This window comes from Strix uralensis, chromosome 1 (genome assembly GCF_047716275.1).
Source record: "Strix uralensis isolate ZFMK-TIS-50842 chromosome 1, bStrUra1, whole genome shotgun sequence".
Classification (NCBI taxonomy): Eukaryota; Metazoa; Chordata; class Aves; order Strigiformes; family Strigidae; genus Strix; species Strix uralensis.
Genome location: NC_133972.1, coordinates 110,892,376 through 110,909,101, shown reverse-complemented (window position 1 = coordinate 110,909,101; position 16,726 = coordinate 110,892,376). Strand labels below are relative to the sequence as shown.

General features: G+C 40.8%; 1 protein-coding gene across 2 annotated transcripts; it reads right to left on the bottom strand.

Moving 5' to 3' along the window:
- Positions 1–1,793: 1,793 nt before the first annotated feature.
- Positions 1,794–16,274, bottom strand: CYB5A (cytochrome b5 type A). 2 transcript variants are annotated; one of them, XM_074877278.1, is made up of 5 exons: positions 16,046–16,268; positions 7,987–8,115; positions 6,290–6,319; positions 3,759–3,793; positions 1,794–2,907 (listed from the first exon to the last, which is right to left on the bottom strand). In XM_074877278.1, exons 1-5 carry the CDS (start codon positions 16,187–16,189, stop codon positions 2,829–2,831), a joined length of 417 nt encoding a protein of 138 aa, XP_074733379.1. In that variant the 5' UTR covers positions 16,190–16,268; the 3' UTR covers positions 1,794–2,828. The 2 variants fall into 2 exon arrangements, with proteins under 2 accessions (XP_074733379.1, XP_074733384.1); XM_074877283.1 differs by lacking the exon at positions 3,759–3,793 and having other exon boundaries at positions 16,046–16,274.
- Positions 16,275–16,726: the final 452 nt, after the last annotated feature.

Sequence of the window (16,726 nt, the reverse complement as noted above, 5' to 3'; positions counted from 1 at the left end):
GACATCTGATTTAAAGCATCGACCACCAAAACAAGCCTCTCCAAACAAAAACTGGCATTAAAGTTAATTACCAGACAATTAGAGCACGTACCTTCAGATCAGATGCGGCCAAAGGATTTTGTTCTATAGAAAGCAGACTCTGTCCATTCTTTTCTTATTGCTGTCAGACTGTAAAAACATGGACTACCCTTAATTTACCCGACTAGTTTTTCAATAGCATATCCGTTCATTCCTCACCACACCCGTATACCTTTTTTCTTTCTCTCATAGTCATAATCAAAAGGAGTTTTCACACAAAAACTCCTGTATTACCCCCTATGGAAAGCAGCTCCAACCTTAGGGTACTAAAAAGGAAAACTGCAAGCCTGATCATTTTTTTAATTTACAGTTTTATCAGTTTACGTTTAAAAACCTGAAACATTCATGTCCATCTCCGAGGAACAACTTACATCAGCACTGGTGGAAAGGAATATGAACAGAACAACTACAGGGAAGGAGCTGTGTACATCTACAATAGCATTTTATCAGTTTTTGAAGCACTGCCTACTCACCTCCCCTCACTGTGCTTTTGGTTCACATTGTGAAAATCCTGGGCACGTGCCAGCTCAACCGCTTTTAGATGGGACTGATCTTGCATAGGTACTCCAGGGGACTGCATAAACAAACATCGTGTGGAGCTATACCATACTGAAATTCCCAAAACATACACAGCATGGGAAAAAAGGTCTTTCACAGCAAGTGGATTCACAGCCTTATGGATCCACTTTGATTGCACTATGCTGTCTGCTGCTGTGGACATAATTATCCCAGTCTGAAATTCTTGGGGGAAAAAAAAAAAAGATAGGAAAGGTTAAGCTTTCCAAAGTTGCTGGGTTTGGGGTTCTTTTGCCTCACCTAGACATGTGAACTTAAATGTTATTTTACAAACCAAGAGAAAATTCACTACTTGAAACTTAACTTATGAGTCTAAATACCAACTCAGAGTTAATAACCTTTTTAAAGGTTATCTGTAAAAAAAAAGACAATAAAGCCTGAATTTTTAAACTCTGCTTCACCATATTCAGAGGAAAAGCTAGGGCAAAACCAGGACAAAGTTAGTGCTAGACACAATCCCAAACACTGCCACTTTTATTGCAGGTTAAGATTTCCAAGGTAAAGAAGTTGATGTGATCTACTGTAAGCGCATACGTGTCTGTATCTGTAAACCAATTCTGACAGAACACATGAATGCAAATGTAATAGATACTAAACACTCCCACAGTTGAAGCTATGAGATATCCTTATTTGCTATAATAACAGTAAAGGAATTCCCACAAAAGGAAAATCACAATAAGGAATACTTAAAGGATTCCCGTATTGACATATTCCTACATATGCACAAGACAATCTCCTGAAGTCACAGCACCTTCTATCCCCCAACTATTTTAAAAAAAGAAAGCTCATGTTTACAGTGTACAATCTTTCAATTTGATTTGACTTGACACAGGGCCCAAACTCCATGCATTTTCCCTGGTGCCACCAAGAGGCAGCCCTTAGAATATTGTTTCAAGTCCTGATGAATGTCAGGGAGGCTGAGCTTGCAGAGGCAAACACTGCTAAGTCACCAGCTGGCATTGAGGTCATGCTGATGAAAACATTCATCTATGCTAACCACTCCATAATACGCTTTCTCACTTTTTACACGCAACTTCCCTGCATAAGAGACATATCTTGACTTTCAGCATTCTGAGAAGTGTCCCAAGATGCAAAAGCACCTCTTCCAAGGTCTTCAAAAAGTTTGAAAATAGAGCCCGTGAGAATAAGCAATTAAACTTTTATTCATGATCATTTACATGACTAAAAATATTCACCTCAAAAAGCAAACTTTCAGTTATCTTGTATTTAGCAGTGAAAATACTCATCTCTTCATAGTAAAGCACCAAGGAGTACATCACAGAACAGTCAGAAACAGATTCCATGTATCAGTTTTTTCCTCACAATGTGTATGACAAAGTCAAACATTTTATAAAAGCCTAAAAGTTTCAGAACAAATTCTAGAGTCACCTGAGTGCTTGACAGGAACAGTATTATGTAGTAACAGCTACTTTTTTCCGCCTTTTTTGCAAAAAAGAGCTACTCTTCACAAAACTGAGACAGACATTAATTGGGCCAAACATTGGGTTTCTTATTTCACCTGAATTTTTCAATGGGAGCCAAACAGAACAGTTTGCTAGTAGGGGTATCTACAACAACTATAAGAGCAGATATCAAGAGGAAAGAAAAAAAAAAATAATCACCTCATTATAGCCTGATTGGTAGAGCCCAACCACTTACAGACACCTACTATACCCACTACTCGACTCAGCTTTTTCCATTATGTTTAATTAGCATTTCATTCAAGCATACTACGTTTAAGAAGACAACATGATTTTTTAAGTTAAGTTGTGTACATGGACAAATACATGTACACAGTTTTGGTAGTCATTTAAAGCTGTAAAATTTGTATGTCAAGAGTCCTATGGACCCCATTACAGATTAAGGAGAAATAACCACAATCAGAGTGTTACATACAAAACAATATTCTAAACACAGAAACCAATACAGTTATCAAATAATTCATTTGAGAATAAAATTGTTATACAAAGAAATGCTGCCTTTTTATCATTTCAGAACAGCAAACAAGAAGGCAACATTAAGAAAAGTGCACAGCAGAAATGAATTGTTCAGTTTTCTGAAAAAGTTGAATTTTTCTTCAGACATCAGGCTTTTGTCCAGGAAGATACTGGGTTAGGATTGCTTGTATTCTCTCCCAGATCAGTCTCTTCTTGCACTAGTTCTCAGTAAGGCACTCACTCTGACATGTAGGAACGATACATCAGGGCCACGATAATTGCTGCTATCGCTGGGATCACCCAGTTGGACCACGAACTAGAAGGAAGTTTTTGAAACAGCAGTTTAGGAAGTGACAACCAGCAAGTTTAAAAAAAAAAATAAAATTCATTGCTTAAAGACATCTTTCCTCCCCACTCCAACAAATGCTTCAAAGTTAGGACAACAGAACAACTGGGCTGGCCAGTAATACTCTAGCCAAGTAAAAAAGCTTGTATTGTAAGCTCTAGTACAAAGCCTTAACACGAAGTTTGCTTACTAGAGAAGTGTAAGACTCTGGACACATTTAAAGTCATGGTGTGCTGCCCACCATTCATTCATTCAAAAGCCATTTAGGTAGCAGCATCACATGACACTTTCAAGCACCCAAGCTCCTCACTCAGAGAGGCAGGGAACAGTCCTCTGAAGTTTCAGCAATAGGCAATCATCAGCAAGATATAACTTTATACAGTTCGATTCACTTGTGTTCCAAATTGGTTCTTCCCCTCCCCTCCCAATTCTGAGAGATTTTCTTTCTTAGAGACACATTCCTCTTATTTCCCTTAGATGCAACAATTGTAGCAAATTTTAAAAGTGAGGTGAAAAAGTCAGCAATGGCACCAAGTGTCTTCTATTCACCCAATAGCCTCCAGAAATGAAGGCCTGTACGCAACATAAACCATTTGGTAGATACTGATACGTATCGATGTAAGAAAAAAAGTCTAGCTAGTAAGCTAACATGCTTGTAAAGGGGTACATAAATGCCAACTTGGACTTTATGTAGAACAGAAATTTTCATGCACCGTCCTCTGACATCTAAGCTTTCAGCAGACAGAAGCTATTCAGCTTTCTAAGCTTCAGAAACATAATCATGAAGAACTTTAAGTTTGACATCAGGTATCATACTATACCTGGAATTAGACTGAGCAGTGGTTATAAGAGTTTCCTGGAAAGCAAAGCATAAAAAGATATTTACATCAGGCAGACACCCCTCTCCATCTTAACTAGCCCTTCAATTTCTTAAAATTCATTAAGTGGGACTAACATAAAAACAACTCAGTGCATTGCATTTGGAAAGCATTTTCTCAGAATTCCTGTAACACTGTTGTATAGAAGCTAGCTAGCAGCAGTTTCTGTAGTCAAGATTGCATCAAAAGTTGTTTAAAAAATATAATCACAAGGAATTTTGCAACAAGTTTTCCATGAAGCTAACTTCAACCACAGGCTACATTTAAAGAGTTTTATTCACCTAAAAGACTAAGGTGCCTTACTTGCCTAAGATTTAATTGAAAAGTCTCCGAATTAATACGCAAACATTTCTTATATCGAACTTACATGAAGAAAGCTACTAATTTACATCCATAAGGCTTATTAAACTATTTTTTTTAGTGTGGTGTTTCAGACTGCATAAGAATCAGTCAGTTATAATTGTTTCTGATACTGATTTGGACTTCTTGTTCAGTTTCCATAGAAAAAGCACTACAAGATCAAATCCCACTTGGCAGATGACCCAAACTGCATTTAAAAGATCCAAGCATTAAAACTATACTTAAATATAGTAGTACAATATCCATCACCGAAAAATGAATTGCTTCAGTATTAGAATATCTGCAAATCATTTAAAGAGCAAAAGATTCCCAACATCCTCTCATAGGTTCAAACAGGCTACTTTTGCAAGCACTCAAATCATCACACTTTTACATGTGGCAAATACCATGTTTGAAAGAATAAGACTCAGTGATTACATTGACCCTGTTTTTATGAACATCTCCACGGAAAACCAATCCCTAAGCCAAATGGCATGGAACAGCTTATGCCCACACTATCAAGGCTAACACCTTCTACAACAGATTTGCCACATCCAGGGCCAGGGGATGGTTCCCCCCCACACCAAGACAGTAAGAAAAATACAGCCCAGCTCATCAAAACCTGCTTTTAAACACTATGACACTGGACATGCACATTGAGGGTACTTTAAATACAGTGCAAGGATGAGAAAGACATTTGAAAGCCCAAGGCCTTCTGACAGGTCATAGAGAGCCAGGGCACAGGGCCTAACCTGTCCCATTACCCGCCCAGAGTGCAATGCAAAGTGAAACTGTCTTATCAGCTACACCCACAGGTCCTCCTGGAGGGAAGTGCTCCAGCTTCCTTCTGGAAAGATGGAAAACACACATGTACTTTAGGTACCTATGACCAGTACTAAAACAAGGGAATAAACCAAGCAGGAATGTAGTAAAGTCACCTCGATACATCTAAACTCCCAACTGACCACACTTTGGCCAAACTAATATTCCAAGTACTTCAGTTTAGTAAGTTCCTGTGTGCTTAATCGAGGGATTACTACAACTTGCACTGGGCAGTCTGCTTCTCAGTTGCATTTATGGTTGCTGCTCTTACAGTTTAAGTGTAAACTGCCCTGAATTTCAAAAGAAATCTGAATAGCAGATGTTATTCTTGATGGGAAGAAGCTCTGAATTCCAGTCATCACTCCATTATTTTTATTAATATAGTGGTTCCAGTCCTTAATAATAAAATTAATAATTGCTATAGCAAACATTTCAGTGTGTTTATATATTTTTTTTCTACTTTCTTTCCTTTAACTTACTCATATTACTGGAAGATCTTACAAAAGTGATTGTTTAAAAGTAATCTCTAAAAACAGCAAGAGTAAGTTACTGTTCCCACTACACTTCATTTAAAAATTATCTTCAACTATTTCCTAAGCACACCACTGTACTGTTCAGCCAGCCCTGAGCAAACATCCTCTTGACACACAGCAGCAGCAACTGTACAAGTTAATCCCTCATGCACTTGCTCCTTTAAGGGACATCTGAATTTTGTAAGTTTGATAGTTGAATACCAACACAACTTTATTCTATTAAAAGACAGAAAAAACCCCTTAGAAAATAGGTGCAATACTGTATTAACAGGACACTCAGCAAAAAATCTACTGAAACAGTCTGTAAGGAAACAGTATTTTCACCTTGAAAAGGGTTCACAGTTGCAAGTTAACTGATCTATAACACAACAATCAAATGCCTCTGTGTTCTCTATCAACTAGTGTTACCAATATATTGTTAAGCATCTTTTTTCTGCCAAAAACACTTATTAGTTTAATCCATTCTGTTTATAAACTGGTTTTTCTCTTAAACTCAGTTAAACTCAGTAGAAAACCATTGACTGATTCTAGACTCACCTTTTTGCTATAGTGTAATGCCATCATGCTTAACCTCTTAGTTCGAAACTACATAAATTAGAGAACAACTAACAGGAAGAATAATTTGAAGCCAGATCAATAGATTTAAGAGACTTACAACCTGAAACACTACACTTAAATCAAGCTGAATTATTTTTGCTTCTGGGGGTATACCAGTTACGGACAGACACTGTCCCTAATGCCTAAAAGAAACAGTGTGGCATTTAAACAAAACACACTTACTGTTGGTTTCTGAAGCTTCCCTCTATCATCCTGCAAGAAAACAAGCAAGAAACATTTAGACAAAACCCAAAGCATTCAAAACAACCATTTATCATTAAATTCACTTTGCAATTTACTCTGTTAGTGTACCTATTTTTAGGAAACAGACTTGCAAAAGAGCAGATGTCGGTGTATGATTTTGAGCTACCATGAAGATCACTTCCTTGAATAACACTTTCCAGTATACAATACAGAAGTGAAACACGAGTCTCCAACATTTCATTATTTCTTGTGCCCACGTGTTTGCATTTCTTTCGTCTCTAAACAGTACACGTAACCTTAGCTTATACACCAATTACAATCATTAGTCTACTTCTACCTAGTCTAGTGGTATTATCAAGCAAAGTCACTGAACTAGTTTTGGTCCAACAGCTAGTGCAAAGGTCCCAAATTCTATGGATCTTTCATAAACCCATGAAGTTTCACTTGAAATAGTCACATTCATTACCAAAAAAGCCCAACAGTACATAATCTTAACAGTGCTGTATTTGTACATTATACTATCAAGCTGTTTGTTTTATATCAGATGAAAACAGGCACTTGTCAAACAAGTAAGAACTGGACTGGTAGCCACATTGAGAGCAATTTTACTGGCATCAACTGCCATCTGAAACAGGTGACAAGCCTGCAAGGCTGCAAGACTGCAAGTGTGTATCAGAGCTGAATTATTTTGTATTAGAAGCTACACTATTCATATTTATCAAGAAAGGACCCAAGACAGATACAAGATCAGGAATCTTACTGTGAAATAAGCTACTCAAGACAGTGATATTTACCCTGAACGCAAGACAAAACATACACAAAACAAACACAAAAGAGAAGAGACAGGGATGGGCAGTAAAGCAGAACAGATGGGCACACTAGCAGCCTAAACCTCTAACAAGTGGTTTTCAACTATTAAGGCCTTATTTAAGCTCTCCTGCATCTATCTAAAGGAAGCCAAAGCAGCAGCTCTGTAGCTAGAAATAAATCATTCCAAACTTGAGGCAGCAGAAAGGTGCTTGTTAAAAGTACAGGAAACAGTAAGGACAGCATAAAAAAAGAGGACGTGACAGAGGATCCAGTGGGAACCGATCATAAACAACCCTGACAACCACAAGTAGGGAACACTGATACAGCTCAAAACCAGGGGAGACAGAGAGAGGGAAGACAGAGCATCAAACATGAAGTACAATGCTTACAGTAGCCATTTTCTAAACATACCTATGAGGAGCCAAGATTGTACTTTTAGATCCAGATGGAAGCCTGGCCTATGTATTTACAATGATGAAAGTGGCTGTTAGTAATCACTCTGCATATTGACATAAGAAAATGTCTAGAAATTCTGACCTATGACCTTCAGGGGTTATAGAGTCTCATTATAAAGCTCACAGGGTACATCAGAAATGGCATAATTCCATATTCAGTTTATTAAAGAAATAAGTTATAAAACATTTCAAAGCAGCAAACTTTTATATGTGATCATCCTTATGCTACACTAATCAAACCCCTTCACACTGGAAGAACCTACTTCCAGCCCAGGTCCATGCACAAACAGCTGCAGGACTGGCATCCAACCAAACTAGTAGCTCTCCTTTATTCTGAAGGAAATTACCAGATAAATAGCTAGATGCAAAAGCTATAGTAGACAGCAAGTACTGGTACTCTCACATACTCACCGGATGAAGTTCCCCAATAATAAAGGTTTCTGACAGTGTCCTTGCATCTGTGGAATGGCCAACATCTTCAAAGTTCTCAGTAGCATCTCCCCCAGCTTGCTCCCTGAGGACCTCTTCACCACCTGGATGCTGCAATTTTTAGTGAGATTGAATTTGTTACTGAAAAACATTCCACATTCTAAGAATGTAAATTCTTCATTTCTACATTAAAAAAAAAAAAAAAAGGTCCTTGTAAAATCAGCTGCTAGACTTCCTAGAGCAAACATAAGCCTCCCTAAATAACTAGAGCTTTATGTACTCTCTGAAGCCAAAACCAAGGAAGCTAAGTCTCTACTCCATCAGCGACAGAGCAGTAAGAGGCATTACACCTAGCAGTTAAAGCATTTAGAATATTACGGGGCATCAGTCTTTTAACAGCCCACCTATTATCTAACATTACATTCCATGTTCTCACTTTTGCAGGAAATGTGTATTTCTATCCAAACAATGCTTTATACAACAAAAGGATAAAAGCCAAAAGGTGTAAGTTGCAGCAAGAACATTTCAGGTAGATATAACAAAAAAGCTATTCACAAGAGCAGCAATCAAGCACTGAAACAAGTAGGCAAAGGAGCACAGAGGATCTCCATCCTTTGAGGCTGCCTACACAAGGCACTAAAGAACCTGACATTCAACGTAATCCTAGTTTGAGCTGGGGATTGGACCAGATAACCTTCAAGCGTCATTTCCAAAATAAATTATTGTATGATTATCTAGTAAACCAGCTACTTTGGAACTGTTTAAGCACAATGGAAAGCTCACACAAAACACTAGGATAGCAATTTGGTTTTAGCAGACTATGGAATCCCAAAACCACATTGCTGATAAAACCCTTCAGATGTAGAAAAGTGTCTCCCATGATTTCCTAATACCTCAACCCATCACCATTCCCTTAACTTAAATCCCTGTTTTCCACTTTTATTCTTCCCCAGGATGCTCTTTAGGGATTGCATACAGTTTCACATTTCCATCCATCCATCCAATGTACTGTGTCTGTATGTACTGCAAGATATATCACATCTTCTAGTTCAGTGAATTTTCTCAGCTTCAAGTTACTCATTCATCCAACAGGTAAGTAACATGCCATAAAAGTTCACCACTCAACTTTTAAGTAGGAAACTACTACATAAACACTGGGAATTATTAGGCAAGCAAGTTGAAAGCACTTTAGAGCTATTGCCTTGGATTAAGGCAATCATGAAATAAATTCTAATGTGACCAGTGACAGAGGAAATAAGGCTTTGGAGCCCTAATTCCACTTTTAATGCCTGTGACTACAGGATATAAAATGATGAAAATAGGCAAAATTTCTACTATTTAGGGTTATCTTGCCTGGAGCATAGCTGAACAGAAGGGCTAAGCTTAGACAGTAGATTAAAGAAATGGCATACATATTTCTGCTAGTCTAGGCCATTCAGGTTAGCATTTATTTCAAACCCACCATATTAACCTCCTATCAATCCTTCTCTTCCAACAAAAAAGACTTTTTCATACAGACCAGGAAGACACTATTACTACTAGTTTGCAGCAGTACCAGAACTCCAAAACTTGAATCTTTGCATTAAAGGCAGACATTTATCTTAATAGATTTAGAAAGCTGCTTTGAAAAACAAAACAATGCCCCCCCCCCCAACCCCAAAACAACCCAACACTTTTTTTTAAAGAGCCAAGATACCACAGCTAGAAGGGTAAGGGTTCCCCACCATGACTAAGCAAAAGCAAGATTAAGCAATTGATAAAGAGATTAGACACAGCAGTTGAGCCAAAAAAGGTTAAAAGAGTGCACGCAGAGTAAAGATTACGCAAGCAGACGTGCAAATATGGCATGCTGACCAAAATCCTGCCCTTGAATCCGTCCTGATAAGCATTCAGGGAAAGGACTGGACAAAAGTTGAGGGATCACTCAAGTTCAGTGCCTTGAAATGTACAGCACATTTAAAGAACCTGAACTTGGGTCTAACAGGCTCTCCCAGATATTGCCACAAGTAAGTCTTCAAAGAATTCCTTCAGCAATGTGGGGTTTGGGGTTTTGGGGGCTTGGTTTTTTTATACTATGCTAAAGAACTGCGCTCCCCAAAATACAAAAATGTATGTAGCATCTTCAGCAGAAAAGAAGGCAAAACTCCTTGGAAAAACAAACAAAGCAACAAGTAGAAAAAGACACCAAAGTTAAACTACCCATTAAGCACTAGTAGCACAAGTAGCATGTAGACTCATGCACTGCAGTGAAACCAAACCCCACTAGTACAAGTAGATAAAACACTAGTCACTCCAGCAAGTTGTCAGGATCACATGGTTTACACTACATTCCCCAAAAAAATTCACCAACCAGCCAAACAAGCGGATACCTATCAGTATAACTGCATCTATATTAAAACCATTTCAGAGTACTTCAACAAACTACCTGCAGGTTGCCAACTACAGAATGATCATACACCAATTTGTTCCCAAATCCCTCCCTTGTGTCACTACAAAGCAATTGTGTAGCTATATGGGCAGCTTCAGTGAGGCACTCCAGCTTTTCTCTGTAGAATTAGTTTTTGGTCTAATTAGTAACTGATCCCCTGTCTATAAAACCACAGTATCAGTTGTCAACACAGTGACCATGACCAACCCTCTCAGTGGCTATCACACATCAGCTGAAGGGGACAGATTCACCCTGACCTCTGCCACCACAGCTGGAAAAGTGGTAGTATTTTTTCTTCACATCAGCAAGACTAAGGTAGAGAGAACCACACACAGAGTTCACAACCTAAGCCATCTAGCATGTGATGTTACTAGTAACCTACTTGACAGACATAAAAGTACTTTGAAACTAAACACTTTTTAGATGGCACTTCTGCTTAAAGATGCAAACTTTGAAACCTTCTGCAAACAACCAGCATGTAATACAACCAATTAATGAAAAGACTTCACCTCCCCTAATGAAAGGCAGCAACTGTAACGTCTCACAAAGGTCAAGAAGTGACTTTTCTATCAAAAGCCTACCATTTTCCATCGTTCAGTAAGTTTCTCAAAGTTTGTTTATATGGGGCCTTTGTTAACACTTCTGCCTGGTAAACAAAGCTTGTGTTTCTACTTGAATGAAGAGCCTCTGGATAGACCCTGGATTTGGAAAGCCTGCAAAACTATACAGTGACTCCTAAAGCAAAATCCTGCTGATATAAATAACTGAAGTGCTTTTGCAGGTAAAATTGTGGTTCAAGGGCAATTAAAAAAGCTTTTGCTGATAAATTAAGCTAGTCTAGCTCATTCCTAGGACATTCCCAATATAATAACATAGATATTTAAGTTACATGCATAACAGATGTCTGTAGAGAGCCAGCACTAGTACATAGCATAGATTAATTCTTCACAGGAGCACATTAGAAAGTTTTAGATAAAGCAAATAAGGAGTTAAACTCACTGCTCTCATCTGGGTCAGAAGTCTGTGATTACTTCATCCTGAACGCCTATCACATCTTCTTCCCCTCACTGCAGTCATGCAACTTTCTCAGTGTCAGAGTTCAAGAGTCTATTAAAGTATAACTATCTTAATTCACAGTTCATGCCCCCTCCCCCTTCCCATATTGGAGGCATCAAATCTAGGGTCCAGTTTAACTTTGGGGAAGATCAGCAAAGGTCTCCACCAGTGGTAGTCTTATAAATTCAAGTTTTGATTTCTGCACTACAGGGAATGATAAGCAGAAATGGGCAGCAACAGAGCCAGAGACCCAGAGAACCCCAGCTTTGTTGTGCAAGACAGACAAACACTTGTTTGTTTTAAGGGCAGTTTCATGTAGCCTGCAGAGTCCTCCAAGTTATTTCCATCACCTATTTAAGTTACAGGACAGAAACTCTGTACTCATGTAACATTTTAGGAGCCTAGGAGAGTAGATCTCTTTATGAGAGTGTATTTTTGAAAACCAGGGATTTAGATGAACTGCAAAAGGAATGCCCAGTAGCTGGGTACCCATTTCCCCACTTACAAAAAAATTACAGCTTGCAGTATCTCGCATAAAAGAGTGCTAAGAAGTGCTATTTTTCAAAGCATTTTCAAATCCTCCCACAAACTTCATCAGAGCTTAAGGAAGTGATACACTGGTTTTAATCCTTAGACTGCAAGGTTCTGCAACAAAAATTCACATGGTACTCTGACAGACTTCAAAATGTGCTAGTACCAGACCTTTCAATGGAAGCTATTCGTTACTTTAAACATGGAAGCTATTATGCTACTCCTCCACGATATCATCATACTGGATGAAAATAACTTATTACCACATCGCAGAGAGAACACTTTTCATTCTGACAGAGTAAAACAATATTTGTTCTTCTGTGCTTTATTTGATCAGCATTCCAAAACACATTTTGTGGGAGCTGTCCATTATATTTAGAAACAGTGCTATGAAAGTACAAACTCACAACTTATCAAAAACACATTTTCATTGGCCATTAATATTTTCAACAAATTTTGAGACCACTAACGATTGAAGTCACCTAAACAAAGTCTGTATTAGATGAATATTCAATACACACCACAGTTTCCAGAATAAGGAATTTCTCTCAGGTAGAGATGTTCCTATTCTTGTTAGCTTCTCTGCCTAGCTTAAGGAATCCAACCAATTTCCCACAAAAACCATAAGGAGGACTTCACCACAATGGGAAGTAGAGCAGGACACTGATAATTTCATTCTGATTTTTATAGGCCCAGCTACTCTTGTTTAGCTCATTAGATTGATGTCAATGACTGACTAGTGGGATTGCTTTATTAAACTATGGAGAAATACTATCAAGCATTACAAACATATTCAATCCTTTAATTGACATTTAATATTATTCACATATGTAATTACCAGGAATACAGATATAGCCTTAAGATCCTGCTGTGAGTACACATGCATTTCTAGTAGCTATTGTCCCTTAAATGATGTAGGACCTGAAACTATGAAAATGTTTCCCAAATCTTCTGTAATACAGGTCCAACAGCCTTTGAGTGAAAAAGGTGATGCACAGGTGTCTGGTCTCAAGAATAGTCTTTCATGCCAAGAGCTTTCAGATACTGCACTTCAAAAGCTGAGGTCTCTGGATTTCCTCTCCTAAAGGATATACTTTGATAATCAAAGAAAATTCAGAGATACATACTCAAGTTATAAAGTCTTCCTGAGATCTGCCATTAAAAGAGAAATACATATAAAAAAAAGCAGGTGCTGCATTTTCATCTTCAGTAACCCCTAGCATAAGGTGTCAAAGTGCACAACCCTCTTCTCTTTCAGCACTTCACCTGTATTTCAAATGATCTTTTTTAAGCCTCGTCCTTTGGAAACCAAACTAAAATGGTCACACTATGCGATGCTTCCACTCCTTTTCAGCCTCACCACTCCCAGCACAGACACATCACCACCCCAGTCTACTTACTACCTAACTCCAATCAAGTGTTCACAGAGGCTGATGGTTTCCAAAAAGCAATCAAGTTTCAGTAAACATCTACAAGCTTTATGAAGAGACAACAGCTGGACAGAGAAAATACACCCTTTAAGTACTGTAATGGAGTGAAAGGCAGCAGCATACTTCCACTTGAGAGCACCCAGGGTGTCTTCAGCACTGTGAAGTTTTCAATGTCATAATCAATAAGAAAATATTTCCATAGGTTAATGCAGTGGCTAGAAAGATTGCTTGTCACATTAAGGAATGGGACTGGTTAAGTCAGCTTTCATTCCCAGTTCTTTACTCCCTAGTAAACTGATACTTGGGAAGAGCAGGAATGAGATGATGCTTTAGCAGTGCATCCTCTTCAGTACTACTGGAGTTATTTTAGTAGCCTACACTTAATTCTTGAAATATTTTAAGGTTTCTACTCCTGCAAGGAACAGCAAGAAGCAAAACTGAGTTTGACCAATAATGCTATTGAAATAGCTATGGTAATCCCCATTTCACTGAGAAGCGTTTACCATTCCAGAATGCACCAGCAAGAGGCTAGCTCCAATTTCTCCTCCTCAGTCGCATGTAAATGCCTCATGGTGTCTGACAGTGTCAAAAGAATGAGCATGTTGATAAATTAACCAGGTATTAAAAGCATTCAAAAAAGGTAAAATAAGTGTCCTACGAAATATTTTTAATCCAAGGGTTGCATCCCCAAAATCACCAACACAATGAATATGACAATATATCCAAGAGCTTTCCTTAGGAGTGTAGCTTCATTTAGACACTTTGTTGAAAATAGTTATCCAATCTCATTCATTTATTATCTCGGAATATAACCCAGAAATTTCAGCTCCAAAACCAGCCATTTTCTCCTGAAAGCAGTTTAATGCGAGGCTGAAATTTGACCCACGTGTACCAGAGTGCATCAGACATCCCACAGTTATCCAAGAAACAACTATTTAACTGCTTATAGACAAACTGAATTCTTGATATGCTGCTGAATTAGCAACGTTGTCCTGAAGGCTGAAATGAAGACTTTCTTGGAGAAGTCTGCACAAGGTAGTGCCTCTTAATATTTACCAAGTTCATTACATGCACTGAAGGAAGTTGTTTGTGCAACTAAAATCCAAAAGCTCATTAGATCCTGGATTTTTTGTCAAGTGTGTTTTTTTCTGGGGGGGTCTTTGGGGTGGGGTTTTTTTTTGTTTGGTTTTTTTTTTTTGAGGTCCCCCCCAATCTGTGTTTATACAATTATGTATCAACCAAAACTGATCAAGTTTCCAAGAACAGCTACTTCAATTTCTCAGGCTGCATAAAAACTGCATTCTGCTCGAGGGCTTCTATAATAAAATTGGCCTTGCCTGCACAACCAAACAAATATTTCCATAACTAAATGATAAGCCAGACCAGGGTCAGACCTCGATGAAAAATAATAATGAATGAGTCAGTAGACCGGTTTCACAATCCACCTTGCTGAAAAAACAGACAGTTTGTGCTGGCACACTGCTTAAGAAGGGAATACTACCCGTGTCAACACCGCCTTTGAAAAATTTCTTGTCGACCTCTTATTTGCAAAATATTCTATTAATTCTCTGAATTCTAAGTTGTATTCTTCTGAATTCTACAATCACAAAATTCAAGATGGGGCTACAGAACTCCTAAGGCTTGAATTCTGTCATGTCTCTACCAATCTGAACTGTATTCTCAAATAAATTAATGTAAATCTACCATAACGCTTTTTAATTGGATTCTAGATCTTTGCAGATTGGGAATAATGGGAGTGAGGTAGAAAACTCAAAATATCACTAATCCGAGATCAATTTACTACTGAAAAAAAATGCTCAGTAGTTGCATTTCTGCATCTCCACGGAAGAATGTTTTAGTCCATTAACTAAAACGCTTCTTTATTAACCATGACTACCAATGATTACAATTGTTCATCATCAGCAAGCGATCAAAAACATCAATCGTTAACTGGGAAAAAGAAAAACAACCAAAGGCATTCAACCTGGCCGCTGTACTCTGCTAGAGTTTGAACTTCTGCCGCCGGGCAGCGCTGCGTTAGGACAGCAACAGCAAGCGCACAAAGCCTGCGGGGAACTTCGGTTTCTACAAAGGCAGAGAGTTTAAAAGGCAGGTGAAGGGAGACAGCAGTTCCTAGCAGCGGATTACACGCGAGTGGGGGACGGCGTGCTCGGCACACTCGGTTTTTTCCCGCCCGAGAGCAGGCCGAGGGGCGGCCGCCGCCCCACCGGGCGCCCGGAGCCCACCCCCGCCCCTGCCCCACCGTTAGAGCCGCCCGCTAGCTCCACCGGCGCTACCAGGCAGGCCCGCGGCCGCCACGGGACTTTCTCAAGGGCGCTATCGCGGCCGGCCGCGGGCGGCATCCGGCTGGGCCGCACCCAGGGCGGCCGCCTCCCGCCCCCGGTCCGCAGGAGGCCGAGGAGAGCCCGCGAGCAGCAGCCCCCAGCCCAGCAGGCAGCGCGGGGAGCCAGGGGAGCCAACTGGCCAGCCAACCTGCACCGCCCCTCGGGGCCCGGGGAGACGCCGGTCCCCGCAGCGCCCCCGGCAGCGCGGCCGCGGCTCTCCCACCTCTCCCTCAGCCTCCCCGGGCACCCACCTCGTCCAGAAACTTGGTGACATCGTAGACGCGGTGGTGCAGAATGATCCAGGTGCTCCGGCTCTTGTTGTGCTGCTGCACCTCCTCCAGCCGGTAGTACCGACCCCGCCACGACTCGCCCCCGGTCTCACTGGAGCCCACCATGTCCCCCGCGGCGCGGCGCTGCCCACAGCCACAGCTCCGCCGGCTCCGCAACAGGCGACAGGCCCCCGCGCACGCTAGCCGTGAGCCTATCACCGACCGTCCCCGCGCCCTCCCCACCGCCCGCCCCTCCGTACGCGGCTCCTCATTGGAGGAACAAAATGCCTTTCAAAGAAGGCGTCAGGCTGGCGACCGAGGTGGCCGCCAGGGCGGGACTTGCGGGGTGCGTCGGCGGCCTCGTGTCCCGCCTTCTCCCCCGCTGCGGGCGGGAGCGGCGCCTTCCACGTGACCTGCCGGTCACGTGCTGCGTGAGGTCCCTCAGCCGCTGCCGGGCCGGGCTGAGCGGTGCCCGGGCGGCGCCCGCCGGCCTCCTCCGAGCCCCGGACCCGCGGCTTCCTTCCCCCACAGCGGGCGAAACGCGCCGCGAGGGGAGGTTACCCCGGCGCTCGGCACCTCCGGCGGCGGCTGGCCGCGCCGATCATTTACGTGCACCGCCCTTCCATCCCGGTGCGGGCGGGCACCTCCCGCGCCGGCAGGGAG

Coding starts and splice junctions, on each gene's coding strand:
- CYB5A (XM_074877283.1), bottom strand. CDS start 16,189: ATGGTGGGCTCCAGTGAGACCGGGGGCGAGTCGTGGCGGGGTCGGTAC. Junction 8,116..16,045: donor TCACCAAGTTTCTGGACGAG/GTGGGTGCCCGG, acceptor TAAAAATTGCAG/CATCCAGGTGGTGAAGAGGT. Junction 6,320..7,986: donor TTATTGGGGAACTTCATCCG/GTGAGTATGTGA, acceptor GTTTTCTTGCAG/GATGATAGAGGGAAGCTTCA.